The 20,772-nt window shown below is 44.5% G+C and overlaps 1 protein-coding gene across 2 annotated transcripts in view; it reads right to left on the bottom strand.

The window, feature by feature from the left end:
* USP10 (ubiquitin specific peptidase 10) overlaps positions 1-20,772 on the bottom strand; it is an 80,891-nt gene that overhangs the window by 6,302 nt on the left and 53,817 nt on the right. For both annotated transcript variants that reach the window (XM_031002658.3, XM_055366691.2), the window contains exons 5-12: positions 15,119-15,210; positions 14,455-14,564; positions 13,981-14,036; positions 13,652-13,755; positions 10,842-10,941; positions 9,536-9,713; positions 5,717-5,882; positions 1,416-1,560 (exon numbers count right to left, since the gene is read on the bottom strand). In XM_031002658.3, coding sequence (XP_030858518.2) covers positions 1,416-1,560; positions 5,717-5,882; positions 9,536-9,713; positions 10,842-10,941; positions 13,652-13,755; positions 13,981-14,036; positions 14,455-14,564; positions 15,119-15,210 — 951 coding nt within the window. The remainder of the gene's footprint in view (positions 1-1,415; positions 1,561-5,716; positions 5,883-9,535; positions 9,714-10,841; positions 10,942-13,651; positions 13,756-13,980; positions 14,037-14,454; positions 14,565-15,118; positions 15,211-20,772) is intronic.

Here is a 20,772-nt window from a genome sequence, read left to right as displayed (position 1 = left end):
TTTGTGTTTTTAGAAGAGTTGGGGTTTCACCACGTTGGTCAGGCTGGTCTCGAACTCCTGACCTCAGGTGATCTGCCTGCCTTGGCCTCCCAAAGTGCTGGGATTACAGGTGTGAGCCACTGCGCCCAGCCCCCATTTATGTCATATTTTGATAATGTATTGGAGGTGGCAGCTGATATAAAAATACAGCAAGCAAGAAAAGATATAAAAATAAAATCACTGTAGAAAAACATCCAAGTCAGCTCAGACAGCTGATCTGGAGGCGAGTGAAGATGCAGGAGCAGAGGCCGAGGATGCCTTCTTTGACTTAGCCGGCATTCTAGGTTTCCCGATGGATAGAATAAAATGGGGAGGAGGATCTGTTACATGATTCTCACTGGCATCTTTCTTCCTCTTGCTGGTCCTCAAATGGGATTAAAAAGCAATCTGCTGATGAGTGATAAAGCAGCTAGAAGTGTGAGAGGAGCAACGGACACTAAACCCGGCACAGCAGCCAAGCCCGTCAGCAGAAAGCACAGCTCTTGTGTGCAGGCCTGGGAGAGACAGTGTCTGAGTCTTCAAGGGAAGGTATAAGGCGCCCCTAGGGTAGACAGGGAGCCGGCTAGAAGCCAGCCATGCCCACAGTTCCTGGGTCATCTATATGGAAGGAGGCGTGAGGTGGGGTTGCTGTGCCAGGGGACGGAGAGAAGAGGACTCTCGGTTCCGGTTTGTTCCTCTACAAGACCCAGGAGTGAGGCCCAGTGTCCTCTTTTCTGCTTCCCAAACACCTCGATATTCTGAGAATCCTCTCTAGCTAATCACAGTCCCAATCAAGCCTCAGTGTTGTACTATACGTTTTCACAAATTCTAAAGCTTTCAAGAAAAGTCTTCTTGAAGCTGTGCTTTTAGCAAGATGCCTTTAACCTGGGGCTCTTTAAAATTGCTTTCAAAAAGTGCTGAGCCCGTGACCTGACAGAGACTTGAGGCTGGTAAGTGCCACATGTCTTACTTGTGCGCCACCACAACTAGACATTAGAAGGGACTCTCACTGCCTATGAGAAATCATTCTTACTTCACTAAAAACCACTTAACTGGGCTAGTCAACACAGCTGTTAACACTCGGTGGAAGGCAAACTGCACCATTCATCCCTGAAATATTCGCAGAAAAGTGATGTTCTTTTTGATAGACAAAAGCTGCTATTTTTCTAATCTAGTAAGATTATAGAGTTTAATTATTTTTGCCTCTATTTTCAACAGGCCATTTTCATGAGAATTTTAGTATTAAGGTCTATTACAAGTCAAGAAACTTAAAACAAGTCCAAGTCCAGCAAGATAATGTCCTCACTCTTGACATCATAAAGAAATGCTACAGGGTTGAGCTTCTGATGTGCAGGAGTGCGTCACCACGAACACTCCCGACCTTATGTATGCATTACCTTTACTAATTTCCAAGTCCACAGGATATTCAATATTTTTGATAAGCTTCTGGCACCCACCAGTCTTCTCATAAACGAATCGTTTCAGGTGCAGCACGAGGACAGGAGGGAGTTTTTCCAGAGTCACTCTTCGACTTATCTCAACCTAAGACACAAAGCACACCAGGACACACCGTCCCTGTCTTACTTGCAACAGCTGACACCACATCCACCTTCTGCTCAAAGACGTCCTCTGAGAGGTGAGGCCCAAGAGTCCTGTGGCAGGACTTCATGGCTTTTCCTGCCCCACAGAAGCTCTGAGATCTACCAATGCTCCTCTTAAGAAAATGCACATACCCAGGTGCAGTGGCTCATGCCCATTAATCCCAGCACTTTGGGAGGCTGAGACAGGCGGATCACCTGAGGTCAAGAGTTTGAGACCAGCCTGGCCAACATGGTGAAATCCCGTCTCTACTAAAAATACAAAATAAGCCAGGCGTGGTGGTGGGCGCCTGTAACCCCAGCTACTTGGGTGGCAGAGGCAAGAGAATCGCTTGAACCCAGGAGGTAGAGGTTGCAGTGAGCTAAGTTCGCGCCACTGTACCCCAGCCTGGGCAACACAGCGAGACCTTGTCTCAGAAAAAAAGAAAAAAGAAGAAGAAAAATGCATACATTCCTATAAGCACAACTGCAGAGAGCCTCTTGGGTCCCTGAAGCCCAGTCGTAAACTCAAAGTTAAGAACTTTACTCTGTGGCATTACTGACAAATTAGCATAAAAATTAAAAAGCGAACTTAGTGCCACCTTATTTATGTACTGACTCCCCCGCCTTTTTTGGGGGGAGGGAGTTCTCACTCTGTCACCCAGGCTGGAGTACAGTGGTACGATCTGCGCTCAATGCAACATCCGTCTCCTGGGTTCAAGCGATTCTCCTGCCTCAGCCTCCTGAGTAGCTGGGATTACAGGCTCCCACCACCACATCTGGCTAATTTTGTATTTTTAGTAAAGAAGGGGTTTCACCATGTTGGCCAGGCTGGTCTTGAACTCCTGACCTCAGGTGATCCACCTGCCTCAGCCTCCCAAAGTGCTGAGATTACAGGCGTGAGCCACCACGCTAGGCCTAGTATTGACCCATTTTAAAATAACTCTGATAGTATTGATAAAACTGATACCAGTATGATTAGATGGGTTTTTTTGTTTGTTTGTTTTTTTAAGACAGGATCTCACTCTGGTTGCCCATGCTGGAGTGCAGTGGCATGATGAGGACTCACTGCAGCCTTGACTTCCTGGGCTCAGGTGATTCTCCCACCTCAGCCTCCCAAGTAGCTGGGACTACAGCCATGAGCCCAGCTGGTCTTGAACTCCTAGACTTAAGCAACCTGCTCGCCTCAGTCTCCCACAGTGCTGGGATTCCAGGCCAATTAGATGTTTTAAATAACCTTTAAAGCTATTTATTCTAATCATTAGTTTTATCAATTTAATCTGTTCCTGAAGTACTTTCACAGGTCTAATGAATGCTGCTTTTAAATAAAGCCGGGTTTTTTGTTACTAAGATGCATCTTTACAAATAACACTTAATCCCTTTATCATTCTCTGTACTTATAAAGTCTTTGATGCTTCCCGTATTCATTTGGATAATACTTTTTTTTTTTTTTTGAGACAGTCTCGCTCTGTCATCGAGGCTGGAGTGCAGTGGTGTGATCTCAGCTCACTGCAACCTCCACCTCCCGGGTTCAAGTGATTCAGCCTCCTGAGAGGCTGGGACTACATGTGCACACCACCATGCCCAGTTAATTTTTGTATTTTTAGTAGAGATGGGGTTTCAACATGTTGGCCAGGATGGTCTCGATCTCTTGACTTTGTGATCCGCCTGCCTCAGCCTCCGAAAATGCTGGGATTACAGGCATGAACCACTGGAGAATTTTTTTTTTTGGGGGACGGAGTCTCGCTCTGTCGCCCAGGCCGGACTGCAGTGGTGCTATCTCGGCTCACTGCAAGCTCCGCCTCCCTGGTTCACGCCATTCTTCTGCCTCAGCCTCCTGAGTAGCTGGGATTACAGGTGCCTGCCACCATGCCCGGCTAACTTTTTGTATGTTTAGTAGAGACGGGATTTCACCGTGTTAGCCAGGATGGTCTCGATCTCCTGACCTCATGATCCACCCACCTTGGCCTCCCAAAGTGCTGGGATTACAGGCGTGAGCCACCTCGCCCAGCCAACTGAGGCTTAATTTCTAATCACTCAACAAAGGCAGACATTTTCTATATAGCAAATATTTCATATAATCCTATCCCCAAAACCTTCACATGCTCCCACAGAAAAACACTTCCGATCTAAAACATAACAAAGTTAAAGGCGGCATTTTAAAAACTTAAAAACACATTCAAGAAAATATGTAATTTGCTCCTTATAGACACTTCCATACAGGCTGTCCCCAACCTTCCTGAAACATCTGCTGTTGAAAGTGGTCCTGGCCTCATCTGGTAACACACCACAACAACCGCGCACCCAGAACAGCTGGCAGCATCCTTTTTATCTTCCGGAGTCCACCAAAATGCCAGCTTTCCTTTATTTTTATTTCTTCTTATGTTTTAGAGAAACGGTTTCACTATTGCACAGGCTGGAGTGCAGTGGCGCGATCATAGCTCACTGCAGCCTCCAACTGTTGGGCTCAGGCAATCCTCCTGCCTCAGCCTCCCAAAGTGCTGGGACTATGGGCGTGAGCCACCACACCTGGCCCGCCTTCTTTCTGGAAGCCTTCATCCAAACCTGCTATTTAGGATAAACCATTCTTTCTTCACTACTGTCTAACAACAGGCTGACAACTGCCTGCGCCTCAATCCCTGCCCCCACACCGCCACCCCTACCAGCCCACCCCAGCAAAGTCAAACTGTAATTGCAGCAGAAGCAAAAGAGAAAAACAGACACATCACAAAAGGGTCTTCCCTAGGCAGCCCATGGAAAGGCTGACCACCTCCCCAACAGCATGGGTGGCCAAAGACTCCCATAGCTGGCTCAAGAAACAGCATAAGCAGAGTGCACCGGCAGCCAGGGCCAGGGAGCCATCTCTGGAGTTGCAGCTGCCACAGAAGTGAGCCAAGCCGACAGTCACCCACAGCCAATGCACAACTGAACCACCCAACCAACCTCCCCAACACAAATACCACTTTTTCCCTCTCTCTCTTCCACGAGGTCCACCGCCAGACTCTTCTTAGCTCATTCACTGAAGTCAACTACCAAGTTTCTGCCTCTGGCTCCTACTGCTTCTATTTTTTAAACAAAATCACCCATGAGATGCAAGTCTGCAAATACGGTAGAAGATTAGGCTAACTTCTACAGATCCCCCCAGAGCCTGGGTGGACCAGTCTACAGCAGGACACCCCCAAGGTGCTAAAGGTCCCTATGTCCTACTTTGCTCTTTTTGACTCAGAGCACACGAGATAAGCCAAGGACAGATCCATCCCAGTCATGCAATGTGATGACAGGTCTTTTAAGTTGGGGCACCTTATTTTACCTTGTAGCTGCCATCCACTGCCCATTATTCAAATATCGCTTTGCAGGAATGCTATGGACTGTCCATAATTATCAGCCTGCATTCATCTCCCCAGTGCATTTTTATGAATTCACTGCCACAACCTAAGATATATAACAGAGAAGACACTCTCTGCTGCAGAGTACAAAATAGCCATAAGCTGGCACATCTGGACAGCCAGGAACTAATAAGCTCTCACAGGGCAGAATGCTATCCGTCTCGCCCAACTGAGTTGACAAGGACTCCACCAAGCTATAATGTGATACTCTTAAATTCATGAAGACTGAAAGACTCAAGGATCTTACCTTTCCCAGATCAAATCAAAGAGTAACAAGCATCAGAACAATGACTACATTATATTTACAATGACCTGGAAGATCTACAATCAAATGCAAAACAGATGTGTCTGGAATCTCTCTGACATCCGAACTAATCTAATGATAGTTGTACCCTACGGTATCATGAACATAAATAAGCTATTTGGCCTCTGTCAGAGGTAGTATTGATGTTGTGATACCATCATTAGATTGCCAGAAAATTAAATGTAGCTCAAGATAAACAATCCAAAAGGAGATCACTACCTTGTGTAATATGATTTAGAGCTAAAAGAGGCCCTTGGGATCACGTTTCAACCATTTCATTGTAAAAGCATAAAAACTTTCAGTACAAAATGGTTAAGCAACTGATTTAAGAGGCATAATTCAAACCCATTTCCCCTCATTCCTAATTCTGTGTTCTTTCCACCAAACCAGAGCACCTCAGTAGAAAGGTTCAAAATCAAGTGTGAACATACCTCTTGTTTGGTTTTTGTGGTATAACCTTGGACAGATTCTCTTGCCACCAAGCTCTCCAGTGCATCCTGGACTGTGCGTATCTTGTCTGACTGGATATCCAACTGCAACGTGAAAAATGGCTGCAAAGTGGCAGATTCTTTTGAACTCTGCTGGTAAACCACAGACCTAAGAATTGAAAGCAAAAACAAAAAAATTAAGAGACCACTCCTTGCCACTTTCCCTTAAGATTAACCAAGAGGAATAAACACTGAAAATAAGATTATTCAATATCACTTTCAAAAGACCACAGAGAAAAGCCAAAAATATACTGAATTTAAAAATAATTCTGCTGAATAGCACCTCTTTAGTATTTCTAACTAAATCCACCAGTTGATGAATGTTCCCAACGCCAGTGCTCTGGAAGAAAACATATTTTATTTTCCAAATTCTTTCACCTCCTCTCCACACTGTTATTTACTGCACCAGTTCATAGAGGCAGCCACCCTGCCATGGCCTCAAAACACTGCTGCTTTCCATTTTCTCCAAGTATTATAGCCTGTTCTAATAAAATAGAGGAAATCCCAAGGTAAAAAGAGGATTTTTAATGGCATTTTCCTCCTATGTCTTACAAAAAGAAGAAGGGGAATAGGGTGTGTAGAATAAAAAACAAGTTAACATTCCAGGAAAAAAGGCTGCCACCCTTCCAAGAAGGGCGCCAATTTGACCTTGTTTTCTTAGCTGGTTTTTCATTTCATTTTTTTTTTCTTTTTCTAAGTTTTTCTGAGTAAAAATTGTGTGTTCGGCCCATCTCTCATTTAGCCTCAGCAAGGGAACATTCCAGGGGTTCAACAAGGGCTTCTATTTCTGCAGTCTCGGTGACCTAGTTTCTAAACGGAATAAAATGGGTGTGGACAGGTACTCAGGCTTTCCAGAACAGATGCGGTGAAGAGCTCGCTGAAAGCTTTTCTGTCCAGGGTTTAATTACGCATCTCCATGCTCCTTTACAGTTCGAAGACTTCAGTGACAACAGTTCCCCTGGTTCTGGAGAGGGATACAGTAGTGGGGAAACCGCTCATGAGAGCTGGTGGAGAATCAAGAAGCCCTCTTGATTCAGTGGTCCTGTGCTTTAGCAAAGGTGGCACCGGGGAAGAAAGGCGGGGAAGTCTTCCTGGGGAAACTGAAAAACATCTGAAGAGACTGAGTTTCAGAAGTAAATCTTTCAATTGGTGTGAATAAAGAATCATGCTTAACAATGGCTGAAAAGAAGTTCCTACGTTGTAAGAATTCCTTATCTTTGCTTTACCGTTTTTCAAAAAGAAACATCAACAACCAATTTCAACACAGAGACCCCTCAGAGGATGTGGCTAGCAGCCGTGACAGAGCCATTCAATCTGAGCCAGCAAGTCCTCCAAATGGACGCTGGTATTTTCCACTGGTTACTCTTAGACAAATTTGGAATCTTTGAGTATGCTGACCCTCTGTGGCCTTGAAATTCTGATACCCGGCTTCTGCACAAAAACCATGTTCCTGATGCCTCCATTTGAGCTGTCCCTTCATCTTTCTCTCCCATCCCGAGGGGGTGTTCTCACAATCCTAAACCAGGCTGCTGGGCTGAAGGAGCAAAGGGCACAGCCTTCCCTCACTGCTGCGCACCAACCTGGACCTCAGCGTCTCCCTCCCAACACGACGTGTCCCAAGGATCCACAGGCAGTGGTCGGGGCTGGGTGTTTCCCAGGCGACAACTGACCACCCAGCTGCCGTGGACACTCCACAGAGCACCAGAATAGAAAGGGGCCAGTGGAATAGAGCTCCCAGTGCAGAACACAGAAGTGACTTGTTCAAGGTCACATGGCTGCTCAACTGGCTTCTAAATCCACTTCCACAGAGGACGGGAAACCAGCTTCTGAGGGCGTCAGCGCAGATTTCTGAGGTTCTTATTATTCACCTGTTGAAAGTTGTTGATTCAATCTCAGAAGTGAGACTGAATCAAGTCTTGATGCCTCAAAAGGGGTGCTCTTTCTTTCAGGTACGCAGCATTTGGGACAACGACAGACTAAGAGTGTCACTGAAATACCGGCCTGGGGGTTATGCCGCAAGGCCTCAGAAAGGAAATTAGGCTCCAATGAGGCCTCTTCAGTACTTTCGATGGGTAAACCTTCTTGGAGATGGTACAAGTTTTGCTGAATTCCACATCACAGTGGTACTGAAAAGCTCTCAGGTAAATAAAGAAAAACCTTTCTGAAGGACTTTGTGAATGAGCAAAAAGCTGCTTAAGGGAACTGGCACACAGCCAGGTGCCCAGGGACTCCAGCCCAGTCACGTGTCTGTCTGTGTAAAAAAGACCTCCCTTCACACTCTCTTCACTTTCTAGCTCACCTGCTTCCAATCAGTTCACAACAGCCAAGACAGCGAAACAACTGTCTGTGGATGGGCCAATGGATAAAGAAACTGTGGTGTGTATACATAGACAAGGGAACACTATTCAGCTGTAATAAAGACCCTGCCATTTGCCACAACATGAATGAACCTGGGGAACATTATACTAAGTTAAATAAGTCAGACACAGAAAGAAAAATATTGCATGGTCTCACTTATACATGGAATCTTTATTAAAAAAAAAAAAAAAAACGAAACTACAGAGATAGGGAAAAGAGTGGTTCCTAGGGGTAGGGAGCGGGAATGGGAGATGTCGGTCGAAGGACACCAAGGGCAGCCACACAGGCGAACAGGTCTAGAGATCTGATGTGGAACATCGGACAAGAGCTACTCACAGTGCACTGTATTTGGGACTTTTGCGAAATGAGTAAAACTGCAGCTGCTCTTGCCATGTGCACACACACACACAAGGGTAACCTTGATGGGGAATATGTTTATCTGCTTCACTGTAGCAACTATTTTACTATCTCTATTTCATAACATCTTGTGTATACTTTAAATATACACAATTTATTAACATAAATAAAATTCCTCCAGATACACTGTCTTCTCTTACCAAAACACATGGTTTGATTAGCTGGTTTTTTTTTTTTTTTGAAGACAGTCTCGCTCTGTCACCCAGGCTGGAGTGCAGTGGTGTAATCTTGCCTCACTGCAACCTCTGCCTCCCGGAGGTGGTTTTATGTTGCAAGTTTTAAATGCAGATGAAGTCTAATATATATATATATATATTTTTTTTTTCTCTCTCTCTCTCATGGTTATTGTTTATGACCTATATTATGAAACCTTTGCCTACCCCTAAGTCATGATGACATCCTCCTGTATCTTTTCTTTCTTGAGACAGAGTCTCACTCTGTCACCCATGCTGGAGTGCAATGGCGCTATCTGGGCCACTGCAACCTCTGCCTCCTGGGTTCAAGCGATTCTCCTGCCTCAGCCTCCCGAATAGCTGGGATTACAGGTGCCTGTCACCACACCTGGTTGATTTTTGTATTTTTAGTAGAGACGGAGTTTCACCATGTTGATCAAGTTGGTCTCGAACTTCTGACCTCAGGTGATCCACCCGCCTTGGCCTCCCAAAGTCCTGGGATTACAGGCATGAACCACCGCGTATGGCCAATTAGCTGGCTTTTCTCTTACTCCCTAGCAGTGAGCACCTGAACTTGACAGAGTAGAAGTGAGGAGCTCCCTGTCCCCTGCAGACATGTGCCAGCAGGGAGAGAATAAGCCATGGGGGCTGACAAGGGAGGCATCAGGAAGTGCAAGAGATGAGCAGGCAGGGGAGCAAGATGCAAACCATTACGTCCAAGAAGTCTCAAAACAACCCTCACACCTTCCCCCTTCACCAACACGGCAAAACCCTAGAAAAGGCAAATATTAAGTTATTCTAGAAAAGCACAAACCTGATGTGTCCACCAAAAATGCCGGTGATTGGAGTCTGAACAAAATCCGCCTGGCGGGTGACGGAAGTCTTGTTCCGGGGTCCCACTTGTTCCCATTCATCCTCGCTTCCTTCACCTTGTTCTTCCTGCTCTTCTTCATTGACCGAGTGGTTTTTGGGGCCATTGGAAATCGTAAGTTCTGAAAAGGAGAGCATCTGCTTACACTACTATTTACGACAAGAACAGCAAAAAATAAAAAGGCACAGATCTGTCGATTGCAGTTTTAAAAATGAAATCAGGGTGTGGTCTACATTAAGAGCCACGGCAACCAATCGCAACAGGAGCAACGTCACTGAATCCATGGCAACCAATCGCAACAGGCACAACGTCACTGGATCCACGGCAACCAATCACAACAGGCGCAACTTCACTGGATCCACGGCAACCCATCGCAACAGGCGCAACGTCACTGGATCCACGGCAACCCATCGCAACAGGCGCAACTTCACTGGATCCACAGCAACCCATCGCAACAGGCGCAACGTCACTGGATCCACGGCAACCAATCGCAACAGGCGCAACGTCACTGGATCCACGGCAACCAATCGCAACAGGCGCAACTTCACTGGACCCACGGCAACCCATCGCAACAGGCGCAACGCCACTGGATCCACTGTAACCCATCGCAACGCCACTTGATCCACGGCAACCAATCGCAACAGGCACAATGCCACCGGATCCTTGTTTACATAAACTCCTAGAAATGACATCCCTGGGACAACTGGCGAAATTTGAAGATGCTCTGCAAAGTCGGTATTACCGTGTCATTACAGTTGGTTTTGTCAGTTAGATAAGGGACTGTGGTTACGCAGGGGATGCTTTAGCACCTGAGATGAACTAAACTGTTAGCTGCAACTTAACTTTTGAATCATTCAGGGAAAATGTATGCGTATGTATGTATATATGGATGGATAGATAAGACATATAAATATATATATATATATACACAATGTGTGTATAGCATCAGAAAATATGTTTAAAACTGTACACTCGGCAATGATAAAGGTATTCATCAAACGATTCTTTCAGCTTTTTTATATGCTTGATCATTTTCCTAATTAAAAGTTAAAGAAAAATGGCAGAGGTTCGGGATAAACCGTAATTTACCTAACTATAACCTTCTCGATGGTGTAAGTTATCGTAGGGAATAAATGCTATTTGAAAGGAAAACGACTGAGGGGCAGGGAAGCAACGTAACATATGAGTATGCAACACCTGTTTACAGCGAACTCTTGCACAACTCTGCGGCAAGTGGACCATAACCTACTTTCATTACTTGGTGAGAGAAGCTTCTTTAGGTTCAACATTTCCTCATGGAGTCCATTTAGAATGAAGCCTAAGTATTCCTCAGCATCTTCTTGTCGACCCTGAAAAGGTCAAATATAATCACGTTACTGTGAACCGATCACTGTCAAAGGCCTGCAGGACATACAGTACTTGCAAAGTCCAACCATGCCTCCTCTGAAATGGAAGATGTAAAGTATTTCCAAACAATGACATGATGACATGGGTTTCCCTTGCATAGCTGAAATCCCAAGAGTAGGAGGAAAAGGAGAAACAGACTAAACACATATCTCTAAATGGGTGGACTAATGGGGATTTTTATTATTTATACCTTCTGTATTTTTGAAATTTTCTTCAACAAATATACTTTTTTTTTTTTTTTGAGACAAAGTCTCACTCCGTCACCCAGGCTGGAGTGCAGTGGTGCAATCTCGGCTCAGTGCAACCTCCAGCTCCCGGGTTCAAGCGATTCTCCTGCCTCAGCCTCCCGAGTAGCTGGGACTACAGGCGTGTGCCACCATGCCTGGCTAATCTTTGTATTTTTAGTAGAGACGGGGTTTCACCATGTCGGCCAGGCTGGTCTCAAACTCCTGACCTCAGGTGACCTGCCTGCCTTGGCTTCCCAAAGTGCTGGGACAGGCATGAGCCACCACACCTGGCCACATTACCTTTATCACAAAAAAGTTATTTAAAAAAAAGTTTCTGTCTCGGGTAAACGAAACAGAAGACGAAGAACTAGATGTCTAGGGCCAGTTCACTGTTCAACTGCAAGGGTTACCACTCGAGCAATGAGCTAAGCAGCCCTATGTCTGCTTCTGTCTGTCTTTGATGATGGACAACTACATGGGAAAGAACTCAAACTACATGTGGAAAAACTCCACTGATTTAGAGCGTTAGCTGTGTTACACATACATCAGCAAAATCATTCACAGACGAGTCACCCAAGAGTTTAATAATCCCACATCAGGAGTGTTTGATTCTGTTACTTATCATCAGTTCATATTTCATTCTTCACAGCACAACTGCCTATTCCAAGGCCCTGCAAATTGTTCTGTTTGAAGCATCTAGGTAAAGTGCAAAGTTTACTTGCCCTCTCCAAATAGTAGACGTGGACAGTAGCTGTTCACGTGAGTGCATGCTCTGCAGGTGTGCAGAAAAGGGCAAAAACTGGCACAGCCAAAGTGTGCGGAAGACTTTTCATAGCAGGCCTGGGTGGCTCTCCTTGGAAAGGCCTGCTTGCAAGGTTGCCCCTTGGCTGGTGTCTGGGAACTTGGATTTCAGAAAGGTTCCCATCGGTCCAATAACTGATACGGGATTCTGCCTAAACCGTTTGTGCAAGCAATGTGCTTTCTGCTGAACACTTTGCTTTTGTTTTGGGAGTTTGGACTTTTGGTTCAAGCCAGGCAGATGGTACCTATGGGACCAGCCCTCAGTAAAAACTCTGGACACGGAGTCTGTAATGACCTTCCCTGGTTGGTGGCATTTCACGTGTGCTCACAGTCTGGTGCTGGAGTAGTTACGCGTAGCCTTGTGGCCCCACTGGGAGAGGAGTCTGGAAGTTTCCTTTAGGCCCTGCCTCACCTGTCCTTTCCTTTCCTGACTCTGCTCCGCATGCTTTTGCTGTCATCAACCATAGCCACGGGTATACCAGCTTCTGCATTTTCTGAGTTCTTCCAGTGAATCACCCAACCTCAGGATGGTCTTGGGGAGCCCAACACATCCCCTATTAATGTAACCTTTAAAAGATGCTTTTGTTCACAGCATTATCTCTGTGCACGATCCAAGAGGGGTTCCTGAGCACCCACTTTATTTTGCCTCCACCTGTGCTAGGTGGGCCCCTCTGGGTTCTAAGGCATCTCTATATCTTTGTGCTTCTCTTGTTGACTATTCATTATCTCATTCCCTCACTGAGGGCAGAGGGCGCACTTCATTCCATTTCTGCATCCCTAACACCATGTTCCCATTACTTGGGAAATGCAAATCCCAAGCCAATACCAAAAGCTGCATTATAAGCATTTAAAAACCTTAAGACCCTTTGCTACCCCTGGTGGTATCCTGCTACAATGCCCTCGACATCCACTCTTCTTCAAAGCAATGAAGCTTCAAGTAAACTTGACTTAAATGGCATTTTCTCAACTATTTTTCTCTCTGAATACATTTCCCTAAGCATCATTTCAACTGCTTGTACTGATTCATCACAAACTCAATCTGGAGGAAAGAAATGCTCCAGTTAACGGTGCTAAGGGCGGCCCAATTCACTCTCAACAGCCCCAGGGCCTTTTATAAGGGCTCCCTGGCCCCTTGGTCTCATGCCTTTAGTAACAAAATATGTGATTAAAAAAAATTTAGGTAAAGGAATCAAGTACATCAAATAGCTACTAAAGCCTGTAAGTATGATGAAGACATAAGCTCTTCTGAATACTGCCATCATTCCAGGCCCAGTGCACTCCATTCTACCCCAGTGGCATATAGTGCAGTGGTTAAGAGAACTGTCTTGAAAGCTGGGTTCTGCCATGTACATTAGCTACATGACCTCAGACAGTGGCTTCACTTCTCTTAACCGTAACAAGGGGACCATAATCATACTTTATTCAGAGTCAACTAAGTTAATATATGTAAAGTACTGACAGCAGTGCTTGGTGCACCATATCATCCAAGCAATGGACTCTTATAAACCTACATCTACTTATAGCGCTGGAGACAGACGGCAAATATCAATAAGCAACGGTTACCACACAAACACTGGAACAAAAGGCAACACTTGATACTAGCGACAACAGAGAAGTCTCAAACCTTTTCAGACAGGCTTGACTTGTTAACTGTCAGGAGTCTGTAAATATATGTGGGCTCAAAGGCAGCTCCAGGGCGAATATCCCTCACGATTTTATCTCCAAGAGCTGCAATGGAAACAGGACACAGGTTTTCCTAACTACAATGAAGTCATAAATGATGAAAAAAGCAACATCATCAAAACTCCCCCACCTCCCACCTGGCTGAATGTTGAGAATGGCATAGGTGTAAAGACATTATCTTCCCAACAAGACTGAATTTACCAAATTTAAGTCATCTGTCTCCATAACTCCCAATATGTAATAGCATCAAAAAAACTCATTTTTACTAACCTTGTCGGGGTTTTGGAGGTACTGGCATATTAGTAAACTCATTCATTAGCCGAACACTAAACATGGGGAAAAAATGTTAAATAGTGCAGTTTTAAACAATATAGACTTTTACTAAAGAGCTTTGATGGCTAAGTAGAATATCAGCTATACGAGTATAGCAGATTTTAGGTAACCAATGCTGTAACAGCTAGTGAACTCTAGTCTTTTCTATATGCATTTTTGGTCCATTTCAAGTGATATATGCTGGTAAACGCTAAAATATTTTCTACTGAATCTAAAGAACACAGATCAACAATGCTCCAATTCCATTTCTGGTTAACTTCCATATAAAATCGCCAACAGTCTATTTTTTAAAAAAGACAGAATTATAGGACTCATTTGCAGGAAATCAAGAGCTTTACTAAACTATTTCAATTCTAATTATCAGACGGGAAAACCCCCACCACTTAACACATCTTTCACCACCTTACTTACAAGCTGTCTATCATGGGTGTTGACGTACAAGGTCTTTGCACTTTGGAATACAGAGGAATGAACTTCATCAGGTGGTACATCGGCGGGCAAGCAACCAATGCCTGCAGTGTCTACATAGCGGCAGTAAGGAGCGTAAAGGAAATGAACAGACACACCACATTTCCTGAAGGCACATGAAGCACAAGAATGTTTATAAAAACACAAGGAAGCTAAGGACGTTGAACTACTTAGATATGTCACCACGAAAAGGAATAAACCAAATAGTTACTAGGGTAGGTGTCCTGTGATGTCCATATAAGGATCTACGAAGCAGTCAGTCGTTTGTATTCAAGAACTTGACCTAACCAAGACAGTTCAATCAGTTAAAACCAAATTTCCAGTTGTAAGTGGTTGCTCTGCCCTATTATTTGTGACCATTCTAATGAGAGTCAGCTTGTCTGCAGCCCTCATTCACGTGCCAACATATCCTCTCTTTTAGAGGGAGACGGACTGGGGTCAGGAATAGCCCTGTTTATAAGCAAGGTAGGCAGACCAAGTAATAAACCAGACTTGGGGATTCAAAGGGAGGGCTAGATGGCCCACGGAGGCTGAACTAAGTCACATGCACCCAAAGGAGGCACAGCTGCAACAAGCTGGCCTTGCGGACGGCGTCCAGGAAGGATACAGCATTAATGTAGCACCAGTTCCCTTTATTGATCAGCCCACGGGGTTGCAACGACACTGGTTTATGGATTAGGGTTACATTCTCCAGCAACTCTGAAAGAGTGAAGAAGCATATTTCAGAAATTAATGACATCTAGTGAAGAACATTCAAATCATTTCATATGCTCTACTCTGGGACAGCATTTAAAATCCCTTCAGTAAAACACACAGCCAAAGAAAATGCATACTGTTAAGGCTTCATTCAGTTCAACATCAAGTACATTATTTAATTAGAACATTTTGAAACTAATCTTTTCCCTCAAATAGCAACATTTAATCTTCCTGGGGGGAACAGAATTAGGGAACACAAGAACTACCTATTTTAATGAGAAGCAAAAAAATGTTAACAGTATCATTATTAGAGAATAGATTTGAGAGATCCAGCCTTTCTTCCTTAAACACCGTTAGCCAGGTGTGTCTCATCAGCAGCAAGGCGCCTCAGACACTAGATAGAAAGATATCTTGCAGAACCCACGTCTCATTCCTCTCTGCATCCCCAGCATCTAATGCTGACCCTATACATCACTGTGTGTGTTCAATGGCTGTTCAGTGAGTAAAGATACTCCTTTCAGAGACAGCGGTCTCCTACGAATTAAACTGTCCACTAGAAATCCAATTTAGCAACTGTTTTATACACTGTAATTCCCTTATTCCATTTACAAACACGCTGCTCAGCCTCAGGTTCACCCTGAGTGGACATCACTCTTTTTCTGTATTAAAACAGCTGTGAATGCCATCTTTATAGAATTAACCATCAGAAATGCTTGAAAACAAGACAAGGTCTCCCCCTGTCCCACTATGAATCTTCTAATGGTGATGGCTACAATTTATAAACCCTTCTACACTTAGCACGTTCTTTACAATTTACAAATGTTAATTGGCTGGACTTAATCCTTAGTAATCTAAGAGTACCACCACTTTAACCCTTTCACCAATAAGGAAACTGAGGCTCACAAAGACTAACTAACTTACCTGTGATCACACAGGAGCCAGGTAGCATAGCCAGGGCCTCAACTCCATAATCTGCAGCGAATCCACACTGTCTCCTTTACTTTTAAATTGTATACTAATCATATAACCCACAAATAGATACACCTACTATGTACCAACAAAAATCAAAAATTCATTTAAAAATAAAGTATAATAAATAAACAAATTGTATATAGGAAAGAAAAACCAAAATGGCATACATACATTTGATAGTAGCATCCATCTAAGGCATCGCTCAAAAATAAGCTTTTCTTTTCTAAACTACATTGTACTGGCAGATCCCAGACTGCGGCACTAATCAAATGAAGAAATTAATTTACAAAATTCAAAACACACACACACACACACACACACACACACACACACACACACCCCTCTCATTCCCTCCTTCCTATGAATAAATATCCTCTTCCTTCTAACTGAAGAAGCGTAGGGAATAATTTCTGCATAGCTCTTCTTCTGTAGAAAGTAAAACATGACAGATTCTGTGGAATCTGTTCAATTAGACTAAGTTTGCAAAGCTCCTCTCTCTCTTAATATAGAATACAGAACTGGGCCTTGAAATAAATGAATAATGGATCAGTTAGGAACTGAACCCCAAGCCTGCATGTGATGACACCCAGCAGAGACAGCACCTGTCATGTGAGGGACACTGTGCTAGAAGCTTTGTGTATATTATTCATAATTATCATAACCCTACTGTCAGAGATAGTTACCAACCCCATTTTACAGATGAGAAAACTGAGGTCACATAACAGCTGAAATGACCTGTGAACCTGGGTCTACCTGACTCAAGAGGTTGATGAGCCCTTTCCTCAATATATAAGAGGCTTCACTTAAAAATCCCTTTTATTCCAAGGTTTCAGATACTTACTTTTCCCCACAGGCTTAAAGTCTATTGACAGTGGATTTTTACATTTGTCTTTAAACCATATCATCACAACAGTCTATCATTTCTAGTGTGTGCCACAGAACAGCAACTAATGTCATTGCAGTGTTAAAAAGGTGCATTTTCAAATAACCATCAATGACGTAAAGGCATAGTGTCTCAAATAAAAACTCCAGCATGATTCCAACAAGTCTTTGCCATAGTATTTTTATATCAAATGACTTTTTTTTTTTAAACCTAACCTTAAGACTCAAAACCTGCTATCTTTCTAACACAGAAATCTTTTTTTGAGACAAGTCTTGCTCTGTCACCCAGGCTGGAGTGCAGTGGTGCGATCTTGGCTCACTGCAACCTCTGTGTCCTGGGTTCAAGTGATTTTCCTGCCTCAGCCTCCCATGTAGCTGGGATTACAGATGTGCACCACCACGCCCAGCTAATTTTTGTATTTTTAGGAGAGACAGGATTTCACCATGTTGGCCAGGCTGGTCTTGAACTCCTGAGTTCAAGTGATCCACCTGCCTTGGCCTCCCAAAGTGCTTGGATTACAGGCATGAGCCATGGCGTGTAGCTGAAACCTTTGTTAAAAAACACGCTGCCTTTCGCTGAAGGCGAGTAAACCCCTGCTGAGCCCTGCCTAGGCACCGGGTAAGGAAGGCACAGAGATGAATGTGAGGTGGTCCTGCCCTAGGCAAGCTCGCAGACCAGTGAAGGGGCGAACTGTGATGTCCCTGGCTCCAAACACACACTGTACAGGCTAAGCTGAAGGGGTATTGGGGGATGGGGGGCGGGGCGTGGGGGAAGGATGCTTAGCCCAATCCAAGGGCTGCAGAAACTCTGGGAAGGTCAGGGGTTGAAGCCACCAAATGGAAGCTGAGGAAGAACAGAGATACTAGAAGGTTCTCACTGACTGGGGCAGCAGTGCTATCCAACTAGAGGAGGAATACAACAGATGAGCAGGTTATTTTTTGTTTAGTGTGGTAATGAGCTCAGTTTTAGAGATGTTAGTAAAAGATACCCAGATGACACCAGTAAATCGTATATGTATATTAAAAGACCAGCAAATGACTGATTTTTTTTTTTTTGAGACAGTCTCACTCTGCCGCCCAGGCTGGAATGCAGTGGCACCATCCTAGCTCACTCCAACCTCCGCCTCTGGGTCTCAAGCAATTCTTGTGCCTCAGCCTCCCGAGTAGCTGGGACTACAGATGTGTGCCACCATACCCAATCATAATTAGTATTTTAGAGACAGGATCTTGCTCTATTACCCAGGCTGGAGTGCAGTGGCGTGATTATGGCTCACTGCAGCCTCGACCTCCCGGGTTCAACAGATTGATAATCACACAAACATACGCACAGGTCCCCAGAGTGCAGGGCTGGAAGGGTACAGAAGTGAGAAGCACGCAGGGGCAGCGTGTAGGAGTGGGGGCAGCGTGTAGGAGTGAAGACAGCAAGTGCAGGCTGCTCAGCCAGAAGCCGGGCTGAAGAAGGAGACAGGATCATGGGTGCAAGGAGCTAGGGATCCAAGAAGATGCAGCAAAGTTTCTGGGTGGGAGAAGGAGTGAAAAAGCAACTTCAGTTTTCTTGACGATACGGAAGGAAAGGTCTTCTAGGGCACAGTTAGGGCGAAGATGCCAGAGGCGGGTGTGACAGGGCTTGAAGATGTTCATTCCCGTTTAGCACTGATACTGGAAGGAAATGAAAGCAGCCACCAGGGCTAGGCATACAAGATCTGCCTGAAACTTCCCTTCGTTGTTGACCCCTTGGAACAGACTCAAAAACATGCTTTATGACGAGGCTAACTCCACTCTTAAAAGGAAAGCAGTACACAGCCATCAAGAACTGGCTGCACTAAGCTCTGTCTGAAAACGCAGCTCCTTTTTTTTTCTTTTGAGACAAAGTCTAGAGACAGGGTTTCACCACATTGGCCAGGCTGGTCTCGAACTCCTGGCCTCAAGCAATCCGCCTGCCTTGGACTCCCAAAGTGCTGGGATTACAGGTGTGAGCCACTGTGCCTGGCCTCCTTTCATGTTCTTAACTGAGTTAGGGGCCCAGAATAATCTGCATGGCCTGGAGGCTTGACCATTCAATCTCTATGCAATCAGAAGATACATAAATCAACTATAAACCGACTTTTTTCCCAGCATTTATTTGTGAGACAGCGTGAACCGGTCAGACAGAAACCTTTAGTTTCTACATCAGCCATTCCCTTAAATCGATACCAGCTTCCAGTTTGCTTATTTTGAGGCGCAGGCAGGTTAAAAAGCAGTTTCACTGTTTTTCTTCCACAGCATTAAAATCAAGTCTTCTAGCACCACCCAGTGGTTTGTTCAGTAACTGCAAGGAACCTACAAAAGCGAACAAGCACAACCTCTGCAACAGCAGAACAAACGGGCCCTTGGGACGTGTACTAGGAAATGTACTCCACCAGCTTTCCTTCAAGCCTTTGACAGTCTTTGAAAGGCCATTCTGGTACGACGTCGTTAAACGCAGAATAAACCTTTTCAGACTTGGAAAATACAGAAGAGACACTGAACAACCTAGATTTTTCTTAATGATTATTCTGTTACTGTAGAAAAATTTTATCTAGTGGCAAGTCTTTCATAAACTAAAATACCGTACCATTCTGTTATTAGCCTCTTATAATGATCCTAAATCCTAATCTCAGAGTAAGACCGACAGAAGACACTCAAGATTCTCCACACTGTCTCCACAGTAGCTGACCTCATCACTGCCTACCTGATATCAGTGCTGTGTGCCTCCTTCTCTGGACAGGAGGCTCCTTAAAGACAAGACTCTCACACTTCAACTGCTCAACAAAGTCCGCCCCATCTAAGGTAACAGGACTTGGTGGCCTTCTGTGTCTCAGCCTGTTACTGCCATCCCTACTAGCTGCATGAGGCCTCCCCTCCTTGCTTTCTCCCCTCAACACCCCTCTGCCAATGATCACTTCTCTCCACAAACAGCTGCCATCTGTTCCTTTCTGATCTTATGCCTTAGACTACCCTGAAGGCAAGGCCAATCATTACTCCAACTAGACAGTGCGTGGCATACAGTAAGTTCTCATTAGACAGTAATACAGGATCAATTAAACATCTGGAGATTAAAGTTGTTGGTTACGGCAAATGACTCCATTCATATTTGTTAGAAATGACTCAACAGACTTTAAAGGTCATTTAGCTCCTGGTCCAGAAAGTCTAAATGACAGCTCCTGAGAAGACGCACAGTAAAGGGCAAGGGCCCAGGCACACAAACCAGGAAGATGGGGGTTCGCACCCTGGCTCTGTCACTTCATTCATTGTGCGGCAGATCACTCCGCACCTGGAACAGGTAAGGAGCTGCACCATGCTCAGCTATAGCAAAGATGAGCACGCATGTAAATACATAAGCAGACCACTTCCGGCATGACGGCCAGCTCAATATAGACATCAGAATCCCCCCTAGAAAATAAAGAGCTAATAGAGGTGGAAGGAGAAGGGAAAAGCAAATGAATTTATGTGAGAGTTTGAGAAAACCAACAACTTTCAGCATCCCAAGAGGAAATGTTAGCCCAGCTTCCTTAAAATCTTGACAAGTTTTAAACATCTTGACATATTAAAGATGTATTAATAAAGTTCTATTTCAGGCAACACTTTGGGAGGCTATGGCAGGAAGATCACTTGAGTCCAGGAGTTCCAAGATCAGCCTGGGCCACACAGTGAGACTCTGTTGCTATAAAAAATAAAAAATAAAAAAATTAG

The sequence above is a fragment of the Gorilla gorilla genome, chromosome 18 (assembly GCF_029281585.2).
Source record: "Gorilla gorilla gorilla isolate KB3781 chromosome 18, NHGRI_mGorGor1-v2.1_pri, whole genome shotgun sequence".
In the NCBI taxonomy this organism is placed as follows: Eukaryota; Metazoa; Chordata; class Mammalia; order Primates; family Hominidae; genus Gorilla; species Gorilla gorilla.
Note: the sequence above shows the minus strand (reverse complement) of the source record. Positions and strands in the feature narration are given on the sequence as shown.